Raw genomic sequence first — 24,099 nt, 5'->3', positions numbered from 1 at the left:
GCCTGGTGAACAGAGCAGAGTGTAGAGAGGGTGAGGACAGGGAGCAGCAGGGGACCCTCACTGCAAGTCCAGCCAGTGTCAGGATGTGGGGGTGGGGTGGGGAGGTCCCAGGGGGCAGGAGGACAGTTAACAAAGAAGAGGGAGGCATTGGGGGCAGAAAGGCCACCAAAGGCAAAAGCCGGGAGGCTGGAACCAGGGCTCCCGGAGGCCAGAGAAGGGCTCAGTGTGCAGCAGGCAGCGGGGTGAGAAGCAAGGGTGAGGACAAGGCTGGAGTGATGAGAGGTGAGCCTTGCTGAGGGGCAGGCGCCTCCTCCTGAGGGTGATGGAAGCCCAGGAGAACCTCACAAAGGGGCAAGGCTCCGTCAGGTGCATGTTTTGGAAAGCTCTCTTTGGTTGCAGTGGGAAGATTGGACGGTAGGCGTGGAATGGAGCAAGGTGCCCAGTGTGGACACTTTTGCATTAACTAGGACAATAAAGAAGGAGGGGCTGGACTAAGGTAGGGAAATGACCCTGGAGGGGAAAAGGCGGGCTGAGGAGCAGCAGGGACACCAGGTGGCTCCCCGGGGGTGGCAGGTAGCAGGGAAGTGGGAGGTCCAGGCTGACACCAGGTGTGCACCTGAATGGATACACGGGGGTGGCAGGGGGAGTCGTTAGCTGAGCAGGAGTGAACCGTTAAGTAGGGTAGAAGAGGAGGAGGTGGAGAGTCAGTCAGTCTTTTAGTTAAGGCGATTTTGAGATGCCCGTGGAACCCCCAGGAGGCTGCAAGGGCCGGAGGCAGCTGAGTCTCTGGCTGTAAAAGCTCACAACAGAGATGCAGGGAGGAGGTCAGACCTGAGCCCTTGGCCATCAAGTGTTTGGGGAGAGCATGAGGTCAACTGGGCAGAGGTGGAGAAATGAGCAGGAGGGGCACCCAGAGCCCCATCATTTACAGGCAGAGAAGAAGACGGAGGAGCCCTTTCAGAGGACAGAGAAGGGCTGGGCATCCCTGGAGAAGGCGGTGTCTGCAGGCAGAAGGAAAGGGCTTTCCGACAGCCTGGTGAGAGGGACAGCGCTGTGGGGTTCGGAACCTGGGAGGTAGGGGAAGCAAGGAGAGCTGCTCAGCCCTGAGGGGCAGGCTTCAGATAGCGGTGCATGTGGGGAGGTGAGACCTGCTGAGACGGCTCTTTGGGGAAGCTGCTCTGATGGGGTCGGAGGCTGGTAGTTCTTGGCCACAGGGTACCAGGGCTGTCTTACATTTGTTTTATTTTCAGGTTGGCACGACTGGGAAAGAGTCAGGAGGGAGGGAAAAGTTTCAAATACAGGATGGAATGGGGGACAAGGGAGGAAAGAGTGGGTAGAAGTCTCTGAGATGGGCAACAGGAGCAAAGTCCACAGGTGGAGACATCATTTCTGCGGGAAGAGGAGGGAGAGTTGGGGAATCCAACAGGTGAGTTTAAAAGCAAACCATCCTTGTTGAGAGATTCTCGGAGGAAGGAACAAGAAGGAGCTGGTGGCAGAGGTGACTGTGGCGGGTGCCACACGAGAGTCCTCATATCTCACACATTCAGTCCTCACGGCAACATAACCACCCTGAGGACATTCTTATACCCATTCTACAAGTGGGGCAACTGAGGTCCAGAAAGGCCAAGCAACTGACCCAGATTGGGACCCAAAACAGGGTTCAGATGATGATGCCCACAGCCTTGGCAGAAGCTGGCCCCAGAAAGAGGAGGCCTTCTGCTCAAGGCTTCTCCTCTGTCCTCCATGGTCTCAAGGAAGTATCTAGATCTGATCCTGCAACACCCTCATTGCCCTCTCCATGCCCCCCTCCCCGCCCCTTACACACAGAGGGGCTGAGTCTGGAGGGGAGTCCCACACCCGGCACTTCCCTTCCAAACACCAGCTTCCAGACCCGAGAGCGGTTTGACCTGAGGAAGCAGAGGTGGAGCAGGCCCCTCTCCCACCATGGCAGAGAGCTCGGGGGCAGGCGGTGTGGGAATAGGCCCCCAGCTGGTAGGGGGGGCGCTCATCCTAATGTCCAGCATGTAGCCGGTATACACATCACCTTTCTTTAACCTGTCATGGATGGGAGCGCTGCGGGGGACGTGGAGACCGCCCTAAATACTGGCACTGAGGGGCCGAGCTATAAATAGCCTTGCTCGGGCCTCCTCTCCGGTCTCCCAAAGCAACAAACAAACAAAAAAACAGCTGATCACCCAAACAAAGGCATCTTCCCTGCCCCCTCGGGGTCCTGCTCTCACCTCCCTGGCCCAGTGCGGGCCATCAACTCTCCCCGTGTCAGGGGTCTGCTCCTGCAGGGCCCTCAGTGGAGGCACCAAACTGAGCTGGGGACTCAGAGCAAGGACCCTCCTGGCAGGAAACTCAGGCCTCCGCATCACGCATTCCCTCGGGAGAATGACCGAGTGTTACCTGCGGGCTGCTCAGTGCCCTAAGAACAGGGGCTGCAGTGATGAGGAAGGCAGATGACTTGCCCTCTGGGAGGAGACAGGTGAAGACAAGGACAGGGACAGTTGGCATTTCCTTCCTGCTCACTGAGGTCAGTGCAACCACGATTCCCAGTTTACAGATGGGAAAACCGTGGCTTAGGGAAGCAATGTGCCCAGAAAGGCAGAGGCTGAAGCCACAAGTGCTCAACTTGAGAGACAGAGCTCGGACCCACAGCCCTGTCTTGGGAAGATGGACCAGAAATGTGTCACTCAGGGTCGACAACAAGGCAATGAAGCTGGTCTGTAACGTGTGGAGTTCCCGCACCAATTTCTTCTGTGGCTGCAGAAATCCTCCCAGATCGTGTGGAAGTCCCCTCCAGTCCTGAACACATCCTACACTTCTCCATTGCCCAGGATCCATCCCACAGTTCTTTCTGCCAGGAATGTCTCTCTCAGTTCTTACGTGCCTTCACAATTGTGCCTGTCCTTCAAGCACCAGCTCAAATAATACAAAACCTTACCAAGTGCTTCCTTGGTCTGTACCTGAACCAAACCGAGAACCTCCTTAACCCTGAAGATGCAGTGACCATCTATGTTGACCTCTGACCTAGAAATGCCTGATGCACAAACTGTTTCTATATCAAATGCCAGACAGTACAGATTTAGGCTTCACAAGGTGCACGGTCTCTGTTCCAACTATTCAACTCTACCCTTGCTGTGTGAAAGCAGCCAGAGACAATTTGTAAACAAATGCTGTGGCTGTCTTCCAATAAAACTTTATTTACAAAAACAGGCAGCAGATGGGTTTGGCCCATGGTTTTCTGACCTCTGTCCTAGGCTAATGCTTCCCAAAGAACACTAATCCTGTATGGTACCCTGAGGTCATACAGGGACCTCACTGAGGAATGGCCCTCTTTAGAGAGTCCCAGTGCTCATTAGAATATTAAAGGCTCTGAGAAGTCCTGCAATAAAGGCATCTCTATAGCTCTGTCTGTCTGGGCTTCCCTGGTGGCTCAGATGGTAAGGAATTTGCCTGCAATGCAGGAGACAGCGTTCAATCCCTGGGTCAGGAAGATCCTCTGGAGAAGGGAATGGCTACCCAGTCCTGTATTCTTGCCTGGAGAATTCCATGGACAGAGGAGCTTGGCAGGGTATAGTCCATGGGGTCAAAAAAAGTTGTATGTGACTGAGCAACTAACAATAGCTCTGTCTAACCCATTGTTTCCCAAACTTACTTAGAACTATTCTTCATTAAAGTGCAAATTAAGACCAAAATGAGATGCCACTTCATGCCCACAAGGGTGCACCCACGAGAATGGCTTAATCAAAAAGATAGACAATAATAAGTATCTTCAAGAACATATGTGAAATAGATGACCAGTCCAAGTTTGATGCATGAAACAGGGCACTCAAAGTCAGTGTACTGGGACAACCCAGAGGGATGGGATAGGGAGGAGGTGGGAGGGGGGATTCAGGACGGGGGGGGGGGGGGGGTGGGGGGACACAGGTACACCGTGGTTCATTCATGTTGATGTATGGCAAAAACCACAATATTTTAAAGTAATTAGCCTCCAATTAAAATGAATAAATTAAAAAAAAATTACACCAAGGCAAGCAATCACACTGGGACCAGAGAAATCAAAATGTGTACTCGTCCCTCCAAAAATGTACAGTCTTTTCTGTCAACATATTGAAATCATAATATCACTCATACATACCCAAGAATTTTTGTTGAACTTTGACTTCTAAAAATGTACTATTCTTCGAGTATAATTTTTTCTATCTCGTCACTTTCTTGTTAATTAGTATAAAAAATAATATTTGGAGTAACTCCTTAAGATAGACCCATAAAAAGTATATTCCTAGCCAATCTGAATAAATCAAGAGCATCTGCTAAAAAAGAAAAAAAAAAAAAAGGAATACGGAGAAATGGAACTCATATATTTCTGGCAGGAGTGTAAAATAGTTCAGCCACATTGGGAAAGTCTGACAGTTTGTTAAAAAGGTGAACATAAAACTCAGCCTTTGCAAAACCCCTAGGTTCTTCAAACCCCATCTGAATGCAGAGTTCCAATAGCAAGGAGAGATGAGAGAGCCTTCCTCAGTGATCAATGCAAAGAAATAGAGGGAAACAACAGAATGGGAAAGACAAGAGATCTCCTCAAGAAAATTAGAGATACCAAGGGAATATTTCATGCAAAGATGGGCACAATAAAGGACAGAAACGGTATGGACCTAACAGAAGCAGAAGATATTAAGAAGAGGTGGCAAGAATACACAGAAGAACTATACAAAAAAGATCTTCACGACCCAGATAATCATGATGGTGTGATCACTCACCTAGAGCCAGACATCCTGGAATGTGAAGGCAAGTGGGCCTTAGGAAGCATCTCTACGAACAAAGCTAGTGGAGGTGATGGAATTCCAGTTGAGCTATTTCAAATCCTGAAAGATGATGCTATGAAAGCGCTGCACTCAATATGCCAGCAAAAGTAGAAAACTCAGCAGTGGCCACAGGACTGGAAAATATCAGTTTCCATTCCAATCCCAAAGAAAGACAATGCCAAAGAATGTTCAAACTACCAAACAATTGCACTCATCTCACACTCCAGCAAAGTAATGCTCAAAATTCTCCAAGCCAAGCTTTAATAGTACTTGAACCATGAACTTCCAGATGTTCAAGCTGGATTTAGAAAAGGCAGAGGAACCAGAGATCAAATTGCCAACATCCACTGGATCATTGAGAAAGCAAGAGCTCCAGAAAAACATAAATTTCTGCTTTATTGATTACACCAAAGCCTTTGACTGTGAGGATCACAACATACTGTGGAAAATTCTTCAAGAGATAGAAATACCAGACCACCTTTCCTGCCTCTTGAGAAATCTGTATGCAGGTCAAGAAGCAACAGTTAGAACCAAACAAGGAACAACAGACTGGTTCCAAATTGGGAAAGGAGTATGTCAAAGCTATATATTGTCACCCTGCTTATTTAACTTACATACAGAGTACTCATGCAAAATGCCATGCTGGATGAAGCACAAGCTGGAATCAAGATTGCCAGGAGAAACAGCAATAACCTCAGATACGCAGATGAAACCACACTTTATGGCAGAAGGTGAAGAGGAACTAAAGAGCCTCTTGATGAAAGTGAAAGAGGAGAGTGAAAAAGCTGGCTTAAAACTCAACATTCAAAAACCTAAGATCATGGCATCCAGTCCCACCACTTCATGGCAAATAGCTGGGGAAATAATGAAAAGAGTAACAAACTTTATTTTCTTGGGCTCCAAAATCACTGAAGATGGTGACTGCAGCCATGAAAGAAAACCATGCCCAACCTAGACAGCATATTAAAAAGCAGAGATAGTACTTTGCTGACAAAGGTCCATCTAGTCAAAGCTATGGTTTTTCCAGCAGTGATGAATGACTGTGAGAGTTGGACTATAAAGAGAGCTGAGTGCCAAAGAATTGATGCTTTTGAACTGTGGTGTTGAGAGTCCCTTGGACCGCAAGGAGATCAAAACAGTCAATCCTAAAGGAAATCAGTCCTGAATATTCATTGAAAGGACTGATGCTGAAGCTGAAGCTCCAATAATCTGGCCACCTGTTGCGAAGAACTGACTCATTGGAAAAGACCCTGATGCTGGGAAAGACTGAAGGCAGGAGGAGAAGGGGATGACAGAGGATGAGATGGTCAGATGGCATCACTGACCCTAAGGACATTAGTTTGAGCAACCTCTGGGAGTTGGTGATGGACAGGGGAGCCTGGCGTGCTGCAGTCCATGGGGTTGCAAAGAGCCAGACACGACTGAGTGACTGAAGTAAACTAGGTTATTTAAAAATAGCCCCAAACTGAAAACTACCCAAATGTCCATCAACTCACAGTCAGACAAACGAAACTAAATTAATTAATTAATTAAATGGAATATTAGCCACAAAAAAGAATAAAGCGGTGACACATGCTGGAACATGAATGAAGCCTGGAAACATTTTGCTAAGTGAAAGAGGGCATTGAGCAAGGACCTCACATTGTATGACTCCACTGAGTATGTGATATCCAGACTACATGAATTCAAGAAACAGACAGCAGGTGAGCAGTTGCCTGGCAGTGGGGCTGAGATGAACTATAAATGGGCATGAGAGATCTTGTTAGGATGATGAACACAGTCCAAAACAGTCTTGTGGTGACAACTTCACGTTTGGCAAGTTTACTCAAGTTATACACCTAAAAGGGGCACAGTTTATGGTATGTAAATACACCACCAAGTCATTTAAAGGCAGTGCCCCACCATGCTTCTGCCTTTCCGAAGCAATACGTCCAGAGTGTGCAGAACACGCTCTGGCAGAGATAACAGTGTGCAGGTTATCCTGTGTCACACCCACTGCCCAGAGCAGACTCAGGCTCCAGGAAGGTGTGGACCTTGCCACGGACCACAGGCAGTGAGTGGCAGAGCCTGGCCTTGCACCCCCATCTCCTGACCCCAAGCTCAACACCTATTCTAGTCCCGCATGGCTGGAGGGTAAGATCAGCAACACAGGAGGCAATAAGAAGAGGCATCTATATGCAGGGATCCCATGCAACGGAAAGGGTCTCACTGCCCCGAGGCTGGGGTCCCAGCGCCCTGGGGTTCCTGCCCTTCTCCCCCTTGGCAGGACTCAGCATAGCTCCAAAGTGCTGCCCAAGCCTTCCACACCTCCCCGAGTATAGCAGCTCTGTATTACAAGTGGTCAAAGGCTCAGAGAGGGTCTGACATCACATTCTGTGTTAAGGCTGGCAGAGAGTCACTGTCTGCTCCAGAGGGGGCGGTGGGCAGGAAACACACATGACATGGGAAAAGTCCTGGATGAGAGATCCGGCGTGGGAGTGTGTGCGTATGGGGCGTCTTCCCCCCCCATCCTCCCCCCACACCCGTTGGAGGCCTCCATTCTTTAAATGTCACCTGAACCACCTGAGCTGTGGGGCGGAAGCGGGGACAGGCTGAGGATGGGTAAGACACAGGGGTGAGAGGAGCTACGACTGTTGATGGACCACTGGCCCCCGCCCCACCTCCGTCGCTGTACGCTGACTGCGCCTGCACCTGGAAGGGTGGTGGGGCACACCTGTTTCTCCAGGGAGGAAGCTCAAGTTCAGAATTGCACGCCAGGGTCCCCATGAGTGAGCAGGAGAGTCAGGTTCCAGCTCTGGGGCTTCTTCCTAATCTTCCAGGTCTTCCAGGGAAAGCATGGAGCTGAGAGTGTGTGTGTGTGTGTGTGTGTGTGTGTGTGTGTGTGTGTGTGTGTGTGTGTGTGTGTGTGTGTGTGTAAAATCTGGAGAGTTTCAAACACTTTCTCTTGGCTTTATCAGAATACGGAATTGAGATAATGCACTAAAATTTGGGAGCAGGCCCTTCTGTGTGACTCTCTGCCTGAGCCTGAATTAAAGCCACTCATGAACCCCTTGTGCCACCAGCTGCGGGGCCACAATACACACTGGGGGGCCAGCCTCAATCTCCATCTGTCATCACAGCAGATCAGAGCCTGCTCGCCTCACACACAACATCTGGCTCAGCTGGAAACCAGTGTTCTGCTAAAAGCAAGGTTCAAGTTATTTCCTAAAGGTGCCTCTTGAAATCCAAGAAGACATAAGCCAACTGGTTTTCTGTGTTTTTGTTGTGCTGGGCGCTGGAGACTTAAGTCCTTCCTCGTTCATCCCTCCCTCGCTCCATCAATTACATAGAGCTGTGGGGCTAGAGAAGTCTCTTGAGAGTCCCGTGGAATGCAAGGAGATCAAACCAGCCAATCCTAAAGGAAATCAACCCTGAAGATTTCATTGGAAGGACTGATGCTCATGCTGAAGCTCCAATACTTTGGCCACCTGATGTGAAGAGCCAACTCGTTGGAAAAGACCCTGATGCTGGGAAAGATTGAGGGCAGGAGAAGCCGGCAACAGAGGATGAGATGGTTGGATGGCATCACTGAATCAATGGACATGAGTCTGAGGAAACTCCAGGAGATAATGAAGGACAGGGAGGCCTGGCGTGCTGCAGTCCATGGGGTCGCCAAGGCTCAAACACGACTTAGTGACTGAACAACTACAATCTGCCGCAAAACTCTCCCTTTGAGAACCCAGTGCCTCAGGACTGCAGAGCGGAGGGACGGGCCAGTGGGATTCTGCCCCGAGATAAAACAGGCAGCTGATGGCGTTTCAGTCACGGGCAAGAGGAACATGCAAGGAAGGGTGGAGGGACACAGCAGGGATCAGAGAGGCCGGCTCTCAGCCCAGCTCCAGCTCTTGCTCTCCAAGAAAGGCACTCTGGATGAGCCCCGTAACCTCTTCCTGCCTCAGAATCCCCTGAGATGAGAATCTGTCCAGTGATGCCTAACCATCTCTCCCATGGGCGGGTGGAGTAAATGAAGCGATGGGCCTGGAGGGCCATGCTTGGGGCCAGGGTACACAGCAAGTGCTTAGTAACTAACCGTGACCTCCTTTCTCTTCCTGCACGCATCAGAATGTAAAAGGAACCTCAGACACAACTCTTGCAGTTCAGTAAATTCCTGCTTCCCATGACTCAGTGTGAGACACCCACTATTTGTGAAAACAAATCTCCTCATAGCAGATTTTATATACAAGTATCTTTACTCTAATGTTCAAGAATGAGTAATATTTTATAGATCACAGCTCTTCCGCAGTTACTAAGCCCAACTGTTCCTCCTCCTCCTCCCCCTCCTCCTCTCATTTTCCAGACAAAGAAAATGAGCTGCAAACAGATTCAAGCAGTGAGCCCAAAGCTGATAAGTGGAAGCAACAGTATTTAAATTCTTGCTGTCTGGCTTTAAAGCCTAGGTCTCTGTCTGCATCCTCGCATCTTATCACTACACTTCTCTGGAACATTTCAGCACCTGGATATACAAGCAGTGCCTCCACCCTGAGCTTCTGCTCTCAGCATCGTGTTCAGACCTCCTCATCTATTTATTGGTCCTTCTAGGGCCCCGGGGGCTCTGGGCAAGCAGGGACCCCTGGTGTTGACAAGCCGGGGCAGACAATTGCCAGCAGCAACGAGAGTGAAGAAGCACTGCTCTCTGCTCTGTCGGGGGAGGCCTGGTTCGTGCTTCGGGGATGGTTATCCAGGGAGGGTCTGGTGGATACCAGCAAGTCTGAACAACAGACTTAGGCAAGTAACTCCTCCCTGCTTTAGCATTACGGAAAATAAAATCGCATTGTATGCAGTTTTTTCCTTCTTCTACTCAGACATACTTCCTACATTTTTCTACAAGAAAGCACAGGTGACTTTGGCAATAAGGAAATCAAGTGTTCACCAGAGAACCCACTTCTATGAAGGGGAGCTGATCTAAGAGATGAATGACGTTTCTGAACCTGGGAATGTACACTCTTCAATGCACAGGGCAAAAGTGAAGTAAGACGACACTGACCTCCACAGGGTTAAGAAACTCATTCACTCATTCATCCATTCTTCCACCCATGCATGTTAATAAATATTTATTGAGCACTTAGAATGTGCTGGCAGGACAACAGGGAACAAAACAGGACAGTCCTTGCTGGCATGGGGCTTTCAGTCTAACAGAGACAGAAAGAGAATAAACTAGTAAATAAAGGCACAAGGATTTCAAGTAAGTCCTATGTAGACAACAAAACAGACAGATGGGGTAGAGAAGGACTAGGGTACTGACTCAGCTGGATGGGCTGGGAGAGCTTACTGAATGACATTTGAATTAAGACTTGATGATAAGAAAGAGCCAGATACACGAGGAACTGGTGAGGAATCTTCTGAGCAAAGGGACTCTTCTCTACAAAAGCCTGAGACTGAGCCTAGAACAGGCCCAGGACATACCAAGGGCACCAGTCCAGAGAAGGGGAGTGGGCAGAAGGGGAGATGAGGCTGTGAGGGAGGCAGGGGCAACCCCAGAACCACAGAAAGAATTAAGAGTGTCACTTCAGCAACTCTGAGCCCAAATTCTGTATCCAAATGAAAATCAAGTGGCCACGTGATTTAAAAATACACAAATTTTTAAAACCTCCTCCAGTAGAGAAACCAAAAAGACAAGACTGCATCCTTCTGAATAAAGATAGAGAAGAAATTACCCTTAGAGCTTAATGCAGGCTTAGCACACAATATGCTCACAACAAATGTGAGCTGAACGGATGCCATGCAAAAGCACTTTCAATTGTATGCATGGCGAACATGCACTTGCTTGCAAAACCGTGGACAAGAGAGATGAGAGTGCCTAGAAAATAAAGTGAAAAAGAACACAGTCCATCTGATGCCACAATGCTGGTAACACTCTTATAGCACTCAATCCCCACAGGGCACACGGGCTTAAAATGCAGAATAGCAAACACATTGAGATAAATGCACAGGTGCCAGACGCATAATGAGTTACTAAGGGAAACCAGGGTGGCTTGATTTTGAAATCTGACATCAGGAAGACAAGCCGCCCCTACCCCACAGGCCCCCTGCCCGACCCAGAACCCGGGACTGACCCAGAGCCTGAGCTGTTCTCAGTGGCTAAGACAGTCATTTTAATTATTCCCTGAAAGGGGAAATGAACCTTCAAGATGTCAGAAGCCCAAGGTCAGGGTAAAGGCAGGGCCAGCCATGGGCAGGGAAGTAGCAGCTTATAACTGATTTTATGAGATCCACAGGCTTGTCTCTCCTCCGTTTCTAGAGGGCTAGGACCGCATCTTCTACTTCCACCACTCCCAGCTATGCCAGTTTCCTTCTCACATGCACCAGGAGCTCAGGTGTTTGCTGAATGAATGAACAAGCACCCAGCCGAGGTAGTCTATTCTGACCAAGCCGTGTGGCCCTGAATGAGACCCCTGGGGTTAGAGGCAGCAGGGACAGGACACTAAGAGCACAGTGTAGACAGGAATCAGACACACGAGGAAACAGCAAAGAGAACTAGGAAAGACACACTTTCGAGGACACCTGATCCAATACTTGAAGCGTTGTCACACAGGGAAGGAATCAGGCATATTTCCTCTAAAGCCCCAGAAGCCAATCTTTGGCTGAGTTCAAGGAAGAACTTCCTCCTAGCATGGCATTTGCCAGGCTGTGTTTAGTGGAATGCTAGCATTCCGGGGTTGGGGAGGGCAGGGGGATGAGGGGAAAGATTCCAAACGACTGCACGGGAAAATACGTTTGGGAATTTGAGCTAATCAAAGGTAATGGATATTCTTATTGGAGGGCACAGCTTTCAGCCCTTCTCAAGTTTATGTGGCCCCAAACAGTTTTTCACAGGATGCTACAAACATCTCACAGAGTGTCTATGTTCCAAGTTCACCTCTGGGGAAAAGATGAATTAGAGCTGTCTGATACAAACATCTTATGAAGGAAGGAAGGAGTGTCACACCAGAATTGGATGTAGAATTCAACACTGTGTGAAAAGTGAAAGTTTAGTCACTCAGAAGTGTCCAATTCTTTGTGACCCCATGGACTGTAGCCCACCAGGCTCCTCCATCCACAGGATTTTCCAGGCAAGAGTACTGGAGCGGGTTGCCATTTCCTCCTTCAGAGGATCTTCCTGACCCAGGGATCGAACCCGGGTCTCCCTCATTGTAGGCAGATGCTTTACCGTCTGAGCCACCGGAGAAATGCACAACATAGATGATACAAATACAATCAGAGTAGAAAACTGGAACCATGGGCTCATTCTGCCATTGACTTTCATCTTGAATGACCGAGTAGCAGGCAAAAAGGCCCAGTTACTTGTGAGGACACAGACTAACTGTCCCCTCCCACCACTTGGTGTCCAAATGAGTGGGTAACATAGATATTATGGGCTTCCCAGGTGGCTCAGTGCTAAAGAACTTGCCTGCCAATGCAGGAGATGCAAGAGACTCAGGTTTAATCCCTAGGTCGGGAAGATTCCCTGGAGGAGGGCACAGCAACCCACTCCAGTATTCTTGCCTGGAGAATCCCATGAACAGAGAGCCTGGTGGGCTACAGTCCATAGTGTTGCAAAGAACTGGACGTGATTGAACCGATCAAGTATGCATGCACACATGGATATTACAAAGGGATCCTCGAAGCAGTCAGTGCTGTTCTGAGGAGCTTAGGGATAAGATGAGTACTTGCCAGAGCCCACTTTGACTCTCCTCATGTACTATTTTTTAGAAAATACTGTCTGCTCGCCTTCCTCCCATGTACCTTTACATTTGGTAAATATTCACTGAGGGTCTTCCATATACCAGCAGTGGGGAGCAAAACCAGAAAAGGCGCTGCTTCATGACAGCCTCCTGGGGAATTCAGACAAACATGCTGCACAAATAAGAACTTAATCCAGGTTTCCCATACACATTACAAAGGAAATGAATGGTACAAAACAGCGTAAGTTACACAGAGACCTCGTCCAGTGTAGGACTTCGGGTTCTGTTCTCTGAGGGACCACAGAGACCATCTTTTGCTGTCCTCAAATGTGCAGGTCCAAAACATGCCTATAGGAAACTACAGTCCACTGGGGCTGGAAAAGGCCAGGTGGCGCCCCTCCCACCCCCACACACACAAAGCAGCCTCCACTCCGGCACAGTGTCACACGGATGATCAATGTGACTGACTCAGTAGGTCATAGTCAAATAGAGCATCACCGACTCAATGGGTATGAGTCTGAGCAATCTCCGTGAGATAGTGAAGGGGGGAAGCCAGGCATGCTACGATCCATGGGGTCATGAAGAATCAGACATGACTGAGAAACTGAACAACAACAGTGGGTCTGGACAGGGCTGGAGAGTTTGCATTTCCAACCACGCAGTGCTTCTTTGCCAACCACATTAGGGAGCACTACTTCATCAGGCATTTTAAACAACCTAAATACACTGAGGGCTATACCATGTTCATGAACAGAGAGGCTCAATCACCACGGTGTCAGTTTTCTCAGATTAACCTATAAATCCATTATCCTCCCAGCCAAAGCCCCCACAGAGTTGTTCTGTTCTTTATCGTTATTCTTTTTTTAACTTGACAAGCTTATTCTAAAGTTCATCTGGAAGACTAAAGTAATTTTGGAAAACAGCAAAGCGAGGGACCTGTGTTGTGGGTTCAAGGCTTAAAATTAAACTTTAGGTATAGCACTGACACACAGTCAGCAAAATAGATGAAGAGATCACGGTGCCCTCAAATAGATCTATGCTTTTAAAAACTTTATATGGAAGATGGCATTACAAATCAGTAAGGAAAGAATGAATGATTCAGCAAATACTGCTGGAGAAATTGGTTATTTATATAAAAAATAAAACTGGATTCCTACTTCGTATCTTATACAAAATAATATTCCAGGTAGATTATATTCCTGAATGTGAAAAAAAACTTTAAAACTCTTGGAAGAAAACCCAGAAATATACATATATTTTGTTTGTTTGTTTTGCAACTTTGAGGTAGGGAACTATATCTTAAATAAGACACTCACTGTGCAAACCAGAAAGAAAAATACTGGCAGCTTTGAATTCAGTATAGTTGAAACTTCTGTATACTATACATAAATAGTGAAGAAAAGCCACACACTAAGAATGGGATCTGGCTAAATTTTTTTAAAAAATCACTCATAAAACCACTGCTCCTCTACACTATTATTCATCAGCACTAGGGTAGGGGAGGTTCTTCAGTGAAGTCAGACCTTTTCAAACTGAAAAGCCTCAGTGAGCCTTTATCCAGTCTTCAACCCATAGAGGAAACTTTTCTTCCATTCCTGGGGCACTGCACAATTCTGCACATACACAGTGTAAATGATGCCCTCTAGGGTCGTGCAGTGAACAACTTATACAACCGTATATGGCAGCCCTGCAACTCCAAGGGCTACAGATCCCTTTGGAACACTGATGACAAATGCCCTTCTCTGGGAAAATGCCCACCCACACAACTACTGCGTATAAAGTCAGTGGATTCAGGCGCTGTCCCCAAAACCATCAACAGCCTTCTGTTGGTCAAACACTCCCAGGTATGAGGGCTCACAACCTGTGAAGCACTTGCAGCCAACACTGTGGGACTGCACTCTTCCGTAAGTGCTTGTTTCTTTACCACCTCTCCCTGTTCAAGTTGATCTGCATCCTTTCCCCGTGACCTTGCCCCTACTGAATGAAAGCCTGCCTGTCCCCCCAGGAGACTTCTGCTGTCCAGGCTAAATATACTCTTGACTTGGTTTACTGCAAACAGTCCAAACCTTCTCTTTTGCTAAAAATGAATTTTTAAACTGCCCATCATTTTACCAAGCACTTCTTGCCATAGTAAGTAACCAGGCATGCTGACACGTCAACAAAGAACAAGAAAGCATTTTTCTCAGCTGTGCCCCTTTGGAAAACCTCTCAAGATCTCCATTCTGGCTTCTAAAGAAATGCCCACAGAAGCCAGGAAGTTCGAGGCTGGAGGCTGGAGGCTGGAGGCAGGGTCAGGCTTTTTTCAGGGGTGGGGTAGCAGCAACCAGGGCAGAGACCCAAAGGCTGAAGGAGACAAGGTGTTTCCACTTACTCCCAAAACTCCATGACAGGAGAGGTGGCGTTCTGCAGGGACACATGGCTGTGGTTGGTCGCGTTCAATTTCTGGAACTCCACGCAGTTCTCTGCAGCGGGAAACAGGACAAGAAACACAAGAAAATTACCCTCTGCGAGGGCTGGCGCTTAGACAACATTCAGAGCGGATGGTGCAACCAGGTGGTTTTTACCCAGCCGCTCCAGGTAAATATGCCTCACAGAGCGCTGTGGGGAAAATCAATCATGTACAAACAGTTTAACAGGGAGGCTTGGCTTGATTCCAACCAGAAAAGAAGTTTTGGGGGTAGGGCACCTCCTCCCTCTATTTCCCATTAGTACGCCCTGTCCAATTCTTTCCTCCTGAATCTTTCACCTTTTCCACTTCCCTGCCTAAGGCTTGTTCATGCCATCTACCTTTTCCACCCTGGCAGGAACGTGAGGGTTAAAAACGGGCATCAGCCATGGTGTCCCTGGGCCAGTAACGCAGGTGAGACTCAGGCTAAAGCCACAGCTGCTTCAGAAAGACCTGACAATTGGATGAAACAATATCCGAATGTGTAAAGAATCCCTGGTTCCTTCATCATTCCCTCACTCATTCAATCTAAGAAAGGATTTATTGAATATCTCTTCTCATTTCATGAGACTTGATGACCAAGGGGGATTTGAATCTCAAGGTAAAAACATGAGTGTCCGTCCTTTGAGCCCAGATCAGCCTATTATCCTCTCCTCCAGAAAGCCTTCTGTGATGTCCCTCTCTTGAATTCTAAGGCAGTTAGAACTTAAAGGTCCTCCAAGAAACCTCCTTCTCCAACTCCCTTTACTTTGAAGAGGACGAATCAAGGATCAGAAGTAGTCAAGGGACCCCTGCCCATACCTTCTCCCTGCTCACAAGTCACCAGCCAGTTAGGGGAAGAAAGCAGTCCAGCCAAGGCTCCACTCCTTTGCCATGGTTACTGCCTGGTTCTATCTGCCACCATGGAATCCAGGTCTCTTTACTGCACCTCCCTGTTCATAGACCCGCCTTAGTCACCCTGCTGTGAGCTCCCCAAGGACAGCGTCGTGTGCACCCACTCACTTCAAAGCCCCTGCACCCAGCACAGTGACCAGCCTGAAGCCTGCATTTAGCTTCATGCTGGCCCTTCACTCTGCTCATGTATGCACAAACCCTCCAACTACGTCTATAATCGCTGGAGCGTGAAGCCCTCCTGTACATGATACTTTACACACTACAAGTGTTGCCATGCCTTCAGAGAAAGGGGAGTGCAAACCAGTGGAAGAAAGCTTTGCAGCCCACTGGGGGAAAGCCCCCAAGTGTCTGCTCCCTTCCCACTTCTCTGGACAAGTGCTAACCACACCAGGAAAGGAGATGGTCTGTGGGGTCCACAGTCAGTCCTAAGAGAAGTCTGGGAACCTAAAGTTATAAGCAAAATACCTGAATGTGCCCTTGTGCCTTTTTCTAGAGCAAGGAGCCCTTGGCTTTAATCAGATTCTCTAATACAGTATCTCTCAACTTTTTTTTCTAGAGTAAAAAAATTTCTCGGACAACCAAAGTTGACAAGGCATTTTTATTAAAATAATATTTAATCCTTTACAAATAAGCAATGAGTTATAAAGCCTTTGTGATTCACGTATTCAGACAACTACAAAGCCAGATTTTACAAGTTAAACACCAACTATCCTACTGAACCAACACAATTCAAATTGATAGCATAAAACGGGTATGCACGATAATGCCATCTTGTGAGATTAAATTGACTTCCCAACCGGAAAATGGACCTGACAGGTAGGAGGCAAGGTCTATGGAGCTAAACTTGCTTATTTTTCCATGTGCTAGTTGAGATTCAGTTCTATCTCCATTTTTCTCTGGTCATGCGTTTGCAGAACCTTTGTTCCTAAGTTTGCATTTTTGCCTGGACTTAGTATCAACGACCATTTATGAATTAAATCTCTTTTTCCCTTGGCCACCATCATCCATCCTATTCACCAAGAATGCATCTTAAATTGTCAAGGTGGACAAAGTCAGGCATTGAGATCCCCAACCATCCTCATTTATAAGGTGAATGTACAGATGATTAGAACATGCACCTATTTTTAGAGTACCCTCAAAATAAATTTGCACAATTAATTTATCATGGACAACTTGTAGGCCTCCAAGAATATGTCCTTGAATTTTAGTTTGATAAACATCTTGATTATGCTCCTGGGCAAAGAAAGGTTAAGAACCAGGGAGAGAAAATGAGACTCCCTGCAACCCCCTCAAAAAATGTGCTGGGTTGGGAAACAAGGTAAAGTTTTGCAGGGATAAAAACTAGTTCACAGCATTTTCTTGGTCTAATGACTGCTGTTCCTTCTGCCAGTGACCAACATCCTGACCTGTCTACTGTATCTCAGCTTTCAGGATGACTGGCCACTTATAGGGACAACCTAACCAAAGGTTACAACATAGATGGTGAATAGATTAGAGCAGGTATGTAAAGGCAGTGACTGTCTACAGCAGTACTGAGCAGAGCTCGAAGGCCAAAACTAGATTCAAAAGGAAAGAGTTCTACAGTCGATTAGTGATGTCTGTACAGAGCAGTCTCCATACATAGGGGTTTAGAAGTATTTGTCTTCCCTAGATTGTAAGACTCAGTCCTGACAGGTTGACAAATTGATAAGTAAACAGTATATTAGAATCCAAAGTAATCTCAAAAGTTACCCATTGAAGCAAGGAGGCGGGTGGTGAATTCAAGTGTCTACCTGGGGTGGACAGGTAGAATAAATGAGCCATATGAGCTGGGTGGGGACTGTGGCCAGCTTGAGGACAGATGCTTCACCCACAGACAACAGCCGTTTCTCAGCTGCAGCCACTGCTGCCAAGTATGATTGTGGGAATGTGGCTCTGCTGTTGCCAGATCTTTTTAGCTTTTCAAGAGAAGCTGGGAATCTGGATTTTCATCCCCAGCCTTCTGATTTTTCAACTTTTGAAAATACAAATACAACAAATACATTTTTGAAATGGGCTGGTCACTGATTTAAAGCCTAATTGGCTGACAGCCCTCCTGTCTGCAACCCCTGATCTAGTCTAACCCCTTCATTTTACAGAGGAAAATCTGACACTCAGAGACAGGGCTGGAATCGCAGCCTGAACCCCTGGATCTCAGTTTAGCACTTTATACTTGCATCCTTACTGTGTGCTCAAAGGACGCAGCCTCTATATTTGGCAAAGCAAGGTAAGAAAGCCACAGTTCTTCTCCTTGTGCCAGTCCCTGGGCTAGTGCTCAGTTCATGCGAGTATGCAGACCAGGTACAGAAATGACCCCCAGCTTCAGTGGAATCTGAACTCACAGCAAGACACGTGACACACCACCAATCCCAGCTCGCCCAGTAAGACCAGCAGAGACAGCCTCCAGGGAGGCCATACCTGTGTTCCACTCGTGCCCACAGGTGGCCCAGGGGAGCTCAGTGGCGAAGCAGTTGCTCAGGTAGAAAATGGCCCATGCCAGGATGATAATGTAGTACACGTTTAGATGGGCCTCAATCACCTGCGTTGCATAACCAATGCCTGAAAGAACAAAGAAAAGGCAGTGATCTGAGTCCCTCTCCAACTTGTTAAAAAAAAGCTGCTCTTCACAGCCTGACAATACCCAGGCATTCTTTTATTTTCTGATTAACTCAGCACGTACCTTCAAATAAAGGGCACACTTTCCTCCAACATGTAATGCCACCTTCACTCGTAAACTGTCCCAGAGCTGTTTCCAGGAAAAAAACAGGAATCCCACAGCATATAAAAAACACCACATAGGGAATCAGGAATGCCCCTGCAAAGATGCAAAGGAAAGGAATGAAGTTAAAGTTGCCTCCGCCACTTCAGCCCTTGAATAACCTGTTAGAGGCAAGACAGCATATGCTCTGAGCTTGAGTTCAAGTTCCTGCTATGAGGACCAGAGTCAGACAATGGGAGCCTGGGTTTGGACTCTCTGCCACCTACTCCCTTGAGTAAGTCCATGTCACATCTTCCAGCCTCAACTTCTTCACCTGTAAAATAAGGCTTTAATACGTAAGAACTGCACCACTTATCTCACAGAATGGTTGTACAGTTAAGATGATAAAGTTTAAGAAACTGTGTAATATGCTTGACTCTTTCATTTACGCATTCGACCCTCCAGCACAAGTCAAATCTATTCCCTCCCTGAATGCTGCTGCATCCTCCTTTTATATTACAAAGTAACCTCAACTGGCCAGGGGAGGGGGCCTCTTCTTTTTACTTTGGAAGTAACCTGCAAAAAATCTTTATAAAGATAGGCATTCTCAAGGAGATATACAATGAGCAGTAACAGGTCCCTGTACGTGAGCCCCAGGTATGGAGCTGAGATACGAGGAGTTCATAGCAAGAATACAGCCAGAGAGCTGGCTTTGAATCAGCCTGGAGAAAAGACCACCGTAAGCTTTAGCGCTCCTGTTTTGAAACACAATACCCACCGCCTGGGCCTTTCTGTGAAACAAATTAAATAACTGAGGTGAACATGAGCCATTACAAGCAGAAAGGGATTTTCCCAAATCCCTCATTCTCTCTCTCCTGTCTAATAACAAAGCCTGAAAACACAAGCTATTCCCCGCCATCTGATCTTGCGAATGAAGGCTTTCACTGAAATTGCTTTTTGCTAAATGAAGTCCCTTTAACCCAGGATTAACAGCAATGATTTTGATCAATCCTGGTAATAGGACAATATTTGCCAGGTTGTGAAAGGGTCTTAGCTTTTCTATTTTTACAAAGTTTCACATTGGGAAAGAAATACTAAAGTATTGTTGCAACTTAAGACTAGAACTGTGTAGATTTTTTTTTTAAGAAAGTTAAACAGTTGATAAGCAGATACCCCAACTATATTAGAAAGCAAAAAGTGCCTGAAAGAAGATAAAAGGGTATGTTTGCTGAATCTAAGTGATTAAGACAAACCACAGAAGTTTCCCTAACATGCTGTAATTTAAAATAAAATGACACTTTCTGAAAGCCTTGTGGCCTCTCTACTCACAAAGGTAGTAATCCTTAAGATAATTAAACCAGGATAGCTGTACACCCAGCGGAGATTCTTGTCGAGTTAGAGTAAAAAAAAAAAAAATGACTCATTTTTAAACTGTACTCACTACAACCTTTTTTAAAAAAAATCTGAGAGTTTGTAATTAATGCAGCTTATACAATGTTCTGATTTTAAGAATGCGTTTCTGGTTTTGGTATAACAATTTCCTGCTTAAAAAAAACAAAAGGGAGAGGTTTAAACAACTCTTGCCTGGGACGATCCTAAAGGGTTTCCACAGGCATCTAAGCAGACACAGCAGCTTACACAGGCTGAACGTGCAAAGAGGAGAGGCAGGTTCCCAGCTGAGGGCTCAGGGCACGTTCCGGGTCTCTGAGGCCACTCCCTCTCTCCCGGTGCCAAGCCACCGACACCGGCGGCCACTTCATTACCAGTGCAGAGCAGGCTTGGAGCAGCCTGTGCCTTCAGGATGAATGTCTCCAAAGAAAAGGGCCCTGGCCAAGCAGTCCCCTTCTCTCTCCCTGCAGCTGCCCGCACAGGAAGTCCTGCCCCGTAAAGCCCGACAGTGTGGTCCCTGCCAAACCTCTGAGCCACCTTTGCTGGGCTCTGGGGATCCGCTGAAGGGACCCAGCAAAGAGAAGGAGGAAAACACAGACACGGGCTTTTCTCTGCAGAAACTGTGCCCCTCGAGGTTTCACAGGGTCCCTTGCCATGGCCCTGCCAGCTGTCCTGTTGATATGACAGGTGGGGGCTCCTCAGGTCTGGAGCCCCCCCGCCCACCCCCGCCACGCCCTTCTTGGAGCTGGGAGATCTGAGGACTTAACTGCTCCGTCTCCACCACGCAGCCTCGGACATGCTGTCACTAGAAACGACTCTCTGGTCACCTTCGTTTCCCTGACCCCGGCAAGCTCTAAGCACCTTCTAAGGAGCAAGTCAATACTGTTGCTAACTGTTCTGAGACCAAAGAAGCTGTTCGGTGCCCATCTTCCCACCAGACAGTCCTAGAAAGGGTCCTAGGGGCAAATGAAAGGAAGGGAAACCAAACGGCAACGGTCCTCACCTAAAAAAGTTCTCCCAGTTGTGCGTCCAATCTCACTTTTTAAACCAGGCCTTTGGTGTCGGAACCCCACCTTTACCCCTTGGGGAGTGGGCGACTTCTCTGTCCCTCAGTTTCCTGCCCTGAAAAACGGGGTATATACCCCTACCTACAAAGACGACTGTGAAACGAGATGAGGTAAGTTGAGTCCAGAGGCTGGCATTTCGGGAAGCCCTCAGAACCCCGAAGCTGCTCGGATGACCGAAGTCCCCTTTCCTTCACGCGCGTTTCCAGTCAGGAAAGCTGAGGCTCCAAGGGACTGCCTCCTGCCCCCGAACTCCCGCCAAGGGCTCCCGGCCTCGGTCTACACCTCACGCCCCCGGGGACAGAACACACACCCGGCGGACGAGTGCCCGCGTGCTAGCAGGTGGCGCGCTCAGGTGCGAAGCGGGGGGCGCGGGCATGCGCACCGAGCTCGCGCCAGGTGGCCCCGGGCCGGGCGGCCGGCCGGCGTCCCCGCGAGACCGGGGTCCCGCCACACGCAGGCGCGGGAGGGGGCCCGGCTCCCCGCCCCCACAGGGCCGGCTTCTCCCACCCCGTCCTCCTCAGGGCCGCGCGCGCGCCGCCTCACCTCCGCCGTTCTTGTAGCACAGGTAAGGGAAGCGCCACACGTTGCCCAGCCCGATGATCTCCCCCGCCACGCTCAGCACGAACTCCACCTTGTTATTCCAGTGGCCGCGCTCGTGGACCGCCTTGTCGCGCTTGTCGCGCGCGGACACCGCGCCCCCGCCGCCGCCGCCGCCGCCACTCAGCACCTCAGACTCCCGCGCCTCCTCGGCAGCCTTCCCGTTGCCCAGAGGCAGCGCCTTCTCCGCCGTCATGGCCGCGCTGGCTGCCTCCTCGTGCGCCGGGCCCGGCTCTGCGCCGCCGCCCCGGGCGGGCTGGCTTTTCAGGAGGCGCGAGCGGGCGGGAGGGGGAGGCAGGGGGTGGAGCTGAGGGGCCGGGCCGGGCCGGGCCAGCGCGGGGACGGGGACGGGGACGCGGCGGCCGGGCCCCGCCGGGCGCCCGCGTCGCCTCAGCCCGGCTAGGCCGGGCCCGGGAGCCCGCGAGCACCTTGCGCGCGCCGAGCACCTTGCGCGCGCCGAGCACCTTGCGCGCGCCGAGCACCTTGCGCGCGCCGAGCACCTTGCGCGCGCCGAGCACCTTGCGCGCGCCCCCTCCCTCCCCGGGTCCTACCCACTGGCCTCTTTAAAAGAGTGGAAGCGTGCATTCAGGCCTAGGCTGGGCTCTAGACACCAAGCCCTGAAGTTTCACCACTCTGTGATCTCCGAATTTCTGGGTCTCAGTTTCTCACCTCTAATAAGAGGAGCGGCTGTAGAACAGGCTTCTGCAGTCTGAGCGCCTGCGTGTTGTGTTAAACTGCAGACCCTGATCTAGTGGGTGGGGCAGGACTGGAGCTTTTGCGTTTGTTGGAACGTGTGCGCCCAGGTGGTGCTAGTAATGTTGGCAGGGACCACAATGTGGAAGAAGGGAGAAAATGAACTTCTGGGAAAGAAAAGGAACTTTCTTCCCAGCGCTCAGACTGTGAGCTCCCCTAGGCTAGTGACGCCTCCAGATCTTGTCCATCCTGGCGCCCACCGTTCTAAACACAGTGACTCAGGACAGTGTGGCAGTTAGATTTGCCTGTGGAAATGGGCAAATCTAATTTGAACCGCCATCTATCTTAGTCTTTTTAGTCGTGTGAAGAAGTCATCTGACATTTCTGTGCCTCAGTTTCCTGGTTTGCAAATAGGAATACCAATATTGCAAATAGTGCTTTTGTTACAAATGTGTGTGTGGAGTTAATACGAAAATGCTTATAAGTATTGGAAGTGCTTTATGAACATTATCCTACACTATGTAGTCACATATGGTTATGTATCATCTTGTTTAATATCTGTCTTTCCACTTAACTGAGAGGGTGATGTACCCTACCTTGTTTATTATAAAAGGCATAGAACCTAATACAAGAGCCTGCACATAGTAGGTGCTCGCTAAGTATTTGTGGAGAGAAGAAGGAAAGGCCAGAGGAAGGAAGAAAAAAAGCAAAAGGAGGTAAGGTTTGTAAGGGGCCACAGAGATAGTCAGACCCTCGCTCTGTGATTTCACAGCCCTGAAGAAGTCCAGCCACGTGAGCTGTCTGTAACACCACCCACTTAGCCCTCCATCCATCCCTTGGAGCTCTCTCTGGGGCTTTGGAGAAGAGCCTCCCTGTCTCGTGGCCTCAGCTTCTCCTTCATTATGGTGTACAACTGCTTGAGTCTCTCCCCACCTCTATCTCCCACAGAAAATGCTTCCAGCTACCATCTTCCCCTTTCAGGCTTCCTCCCTACCCTCCCCCTCACTATCATATTTCTTGAAAGAGTAAGTTTACATGCTGCCTGCCCTGTCTTCACCTCCCACTCATTCCTCAGCCCACAGCAATCTGGCGTCCACCCCCGCCACTCCCCTGAAAATGCTGTCTGTGAAGTCCCGGAAGCCCTCTTAAGTTGACAGATCCTACAGTTCCTTGTCCCTCCTCATCCTGCCTGATCTCTAGGTAGCTTTCAGCACCATTATACCTGTCTTTCCTTCTTAAAATTTCTACCTGCATGGTTTCCTTGGCACTGCCTGCCTTTTTTTTTTTTTTTTAAACTGTTTCTCTTTCCGCTTCTCTGGTCCTCCTCTCTTTCTCTGGTCCTCCTCCCAAAGAAATTAGGTCTTTCTCAATACATTAGCCATCCAACTAAACGCTGATAGCTCCCAAACCTCCACTCCCAGGTGCTGTCCTGCATATACTCAAAAGCAGAGATCCTGTGGAGTGTTTAGGATGAGAGTGAAATGGACTCAGGTAGATCCAGGCTCTGCCCCTTATAAGCTGTATTACCTCTGCCTCGGGGTTCTCCTCTGTAATGTGTGATTAATATCAGTTATGACCTCATGGGCTGAGTTTGAGGGATAATTAATTGTCTTGAGCACAGTTGGTGCTCTGTGAATAGTATTTTTTTTTTTTAATTGTGATCAGGATGATGGTGGTGGTGATGTCATTCCTTTGTCATTCATTCCTTCATTGGTCCTTCTTTTCCTACAGGATAAAATCAAATCCCTGACCCTAGCATTTTGAATTATGCCCACAATCTGATTGT

General features: G+C 48.6%; 1 protein-coding gene across 2 annotated transcripts in view; it reads right to left on the bottom strand.

Annotated features, from left to right (window-relative positions):
* SLC6A11 (solute carrier family 6 member 11) overlaps nt 1-22,068 on the bottom strand; it is a 123,253-nt gene extending 101,185 nt beyond the window's left edge. Inside the window, exons 1-4 of one of the 2 annotated variants that reach the window (XM_086368504.1) lie at nt 21,567-22,068; nt 18,550-18,684; nt 18,288-18,428; nt 14,883-14,973 (exon numbers count right to left, since the gene is read on the bottom strand). In XM_086368504.1, coding sequence (XP_086224630.1) covers nt 14,883-14,973; nt 18,288-18,428; nt 18,550-18,684; nt 21,567-21,816 — 617 coding nt within the window. In that variant the 5' untranslated portion in view covers nt 21,817-22,068. The remainder of the gene's footprint in view (nt 1-14,882; nt 14,974-18,287; nt 18,429-18,549; nt 18,685-21,566) is intronic. The other variant, XM_086368505.1, reaches the window with a different exon arrangement.
* Nucleotides 22,069-24,099: the final 2,031 nt, after the last annotated feature.

The sequence above is a fragment of the Bos grunniens genome, chromosome 22 (genome assembly GCF_055505025.1).
Source record: "Bos grunniens cultivar Pamir isolate PY7600 chromosome 22, Bosgru_T2T1.0, whole genome shotgun sequence".
Classification (NCBI taxonomy): Eukaryota; Metazoa; Chordata; class Mammalia; order Artiodactyla; family Bovidae; genus Bos; species Bos grunniens.
Note: the sequence above shows the minus strand (reverse complement) of the source record. Positions and strands in the feature narration are given on the sequence as shown.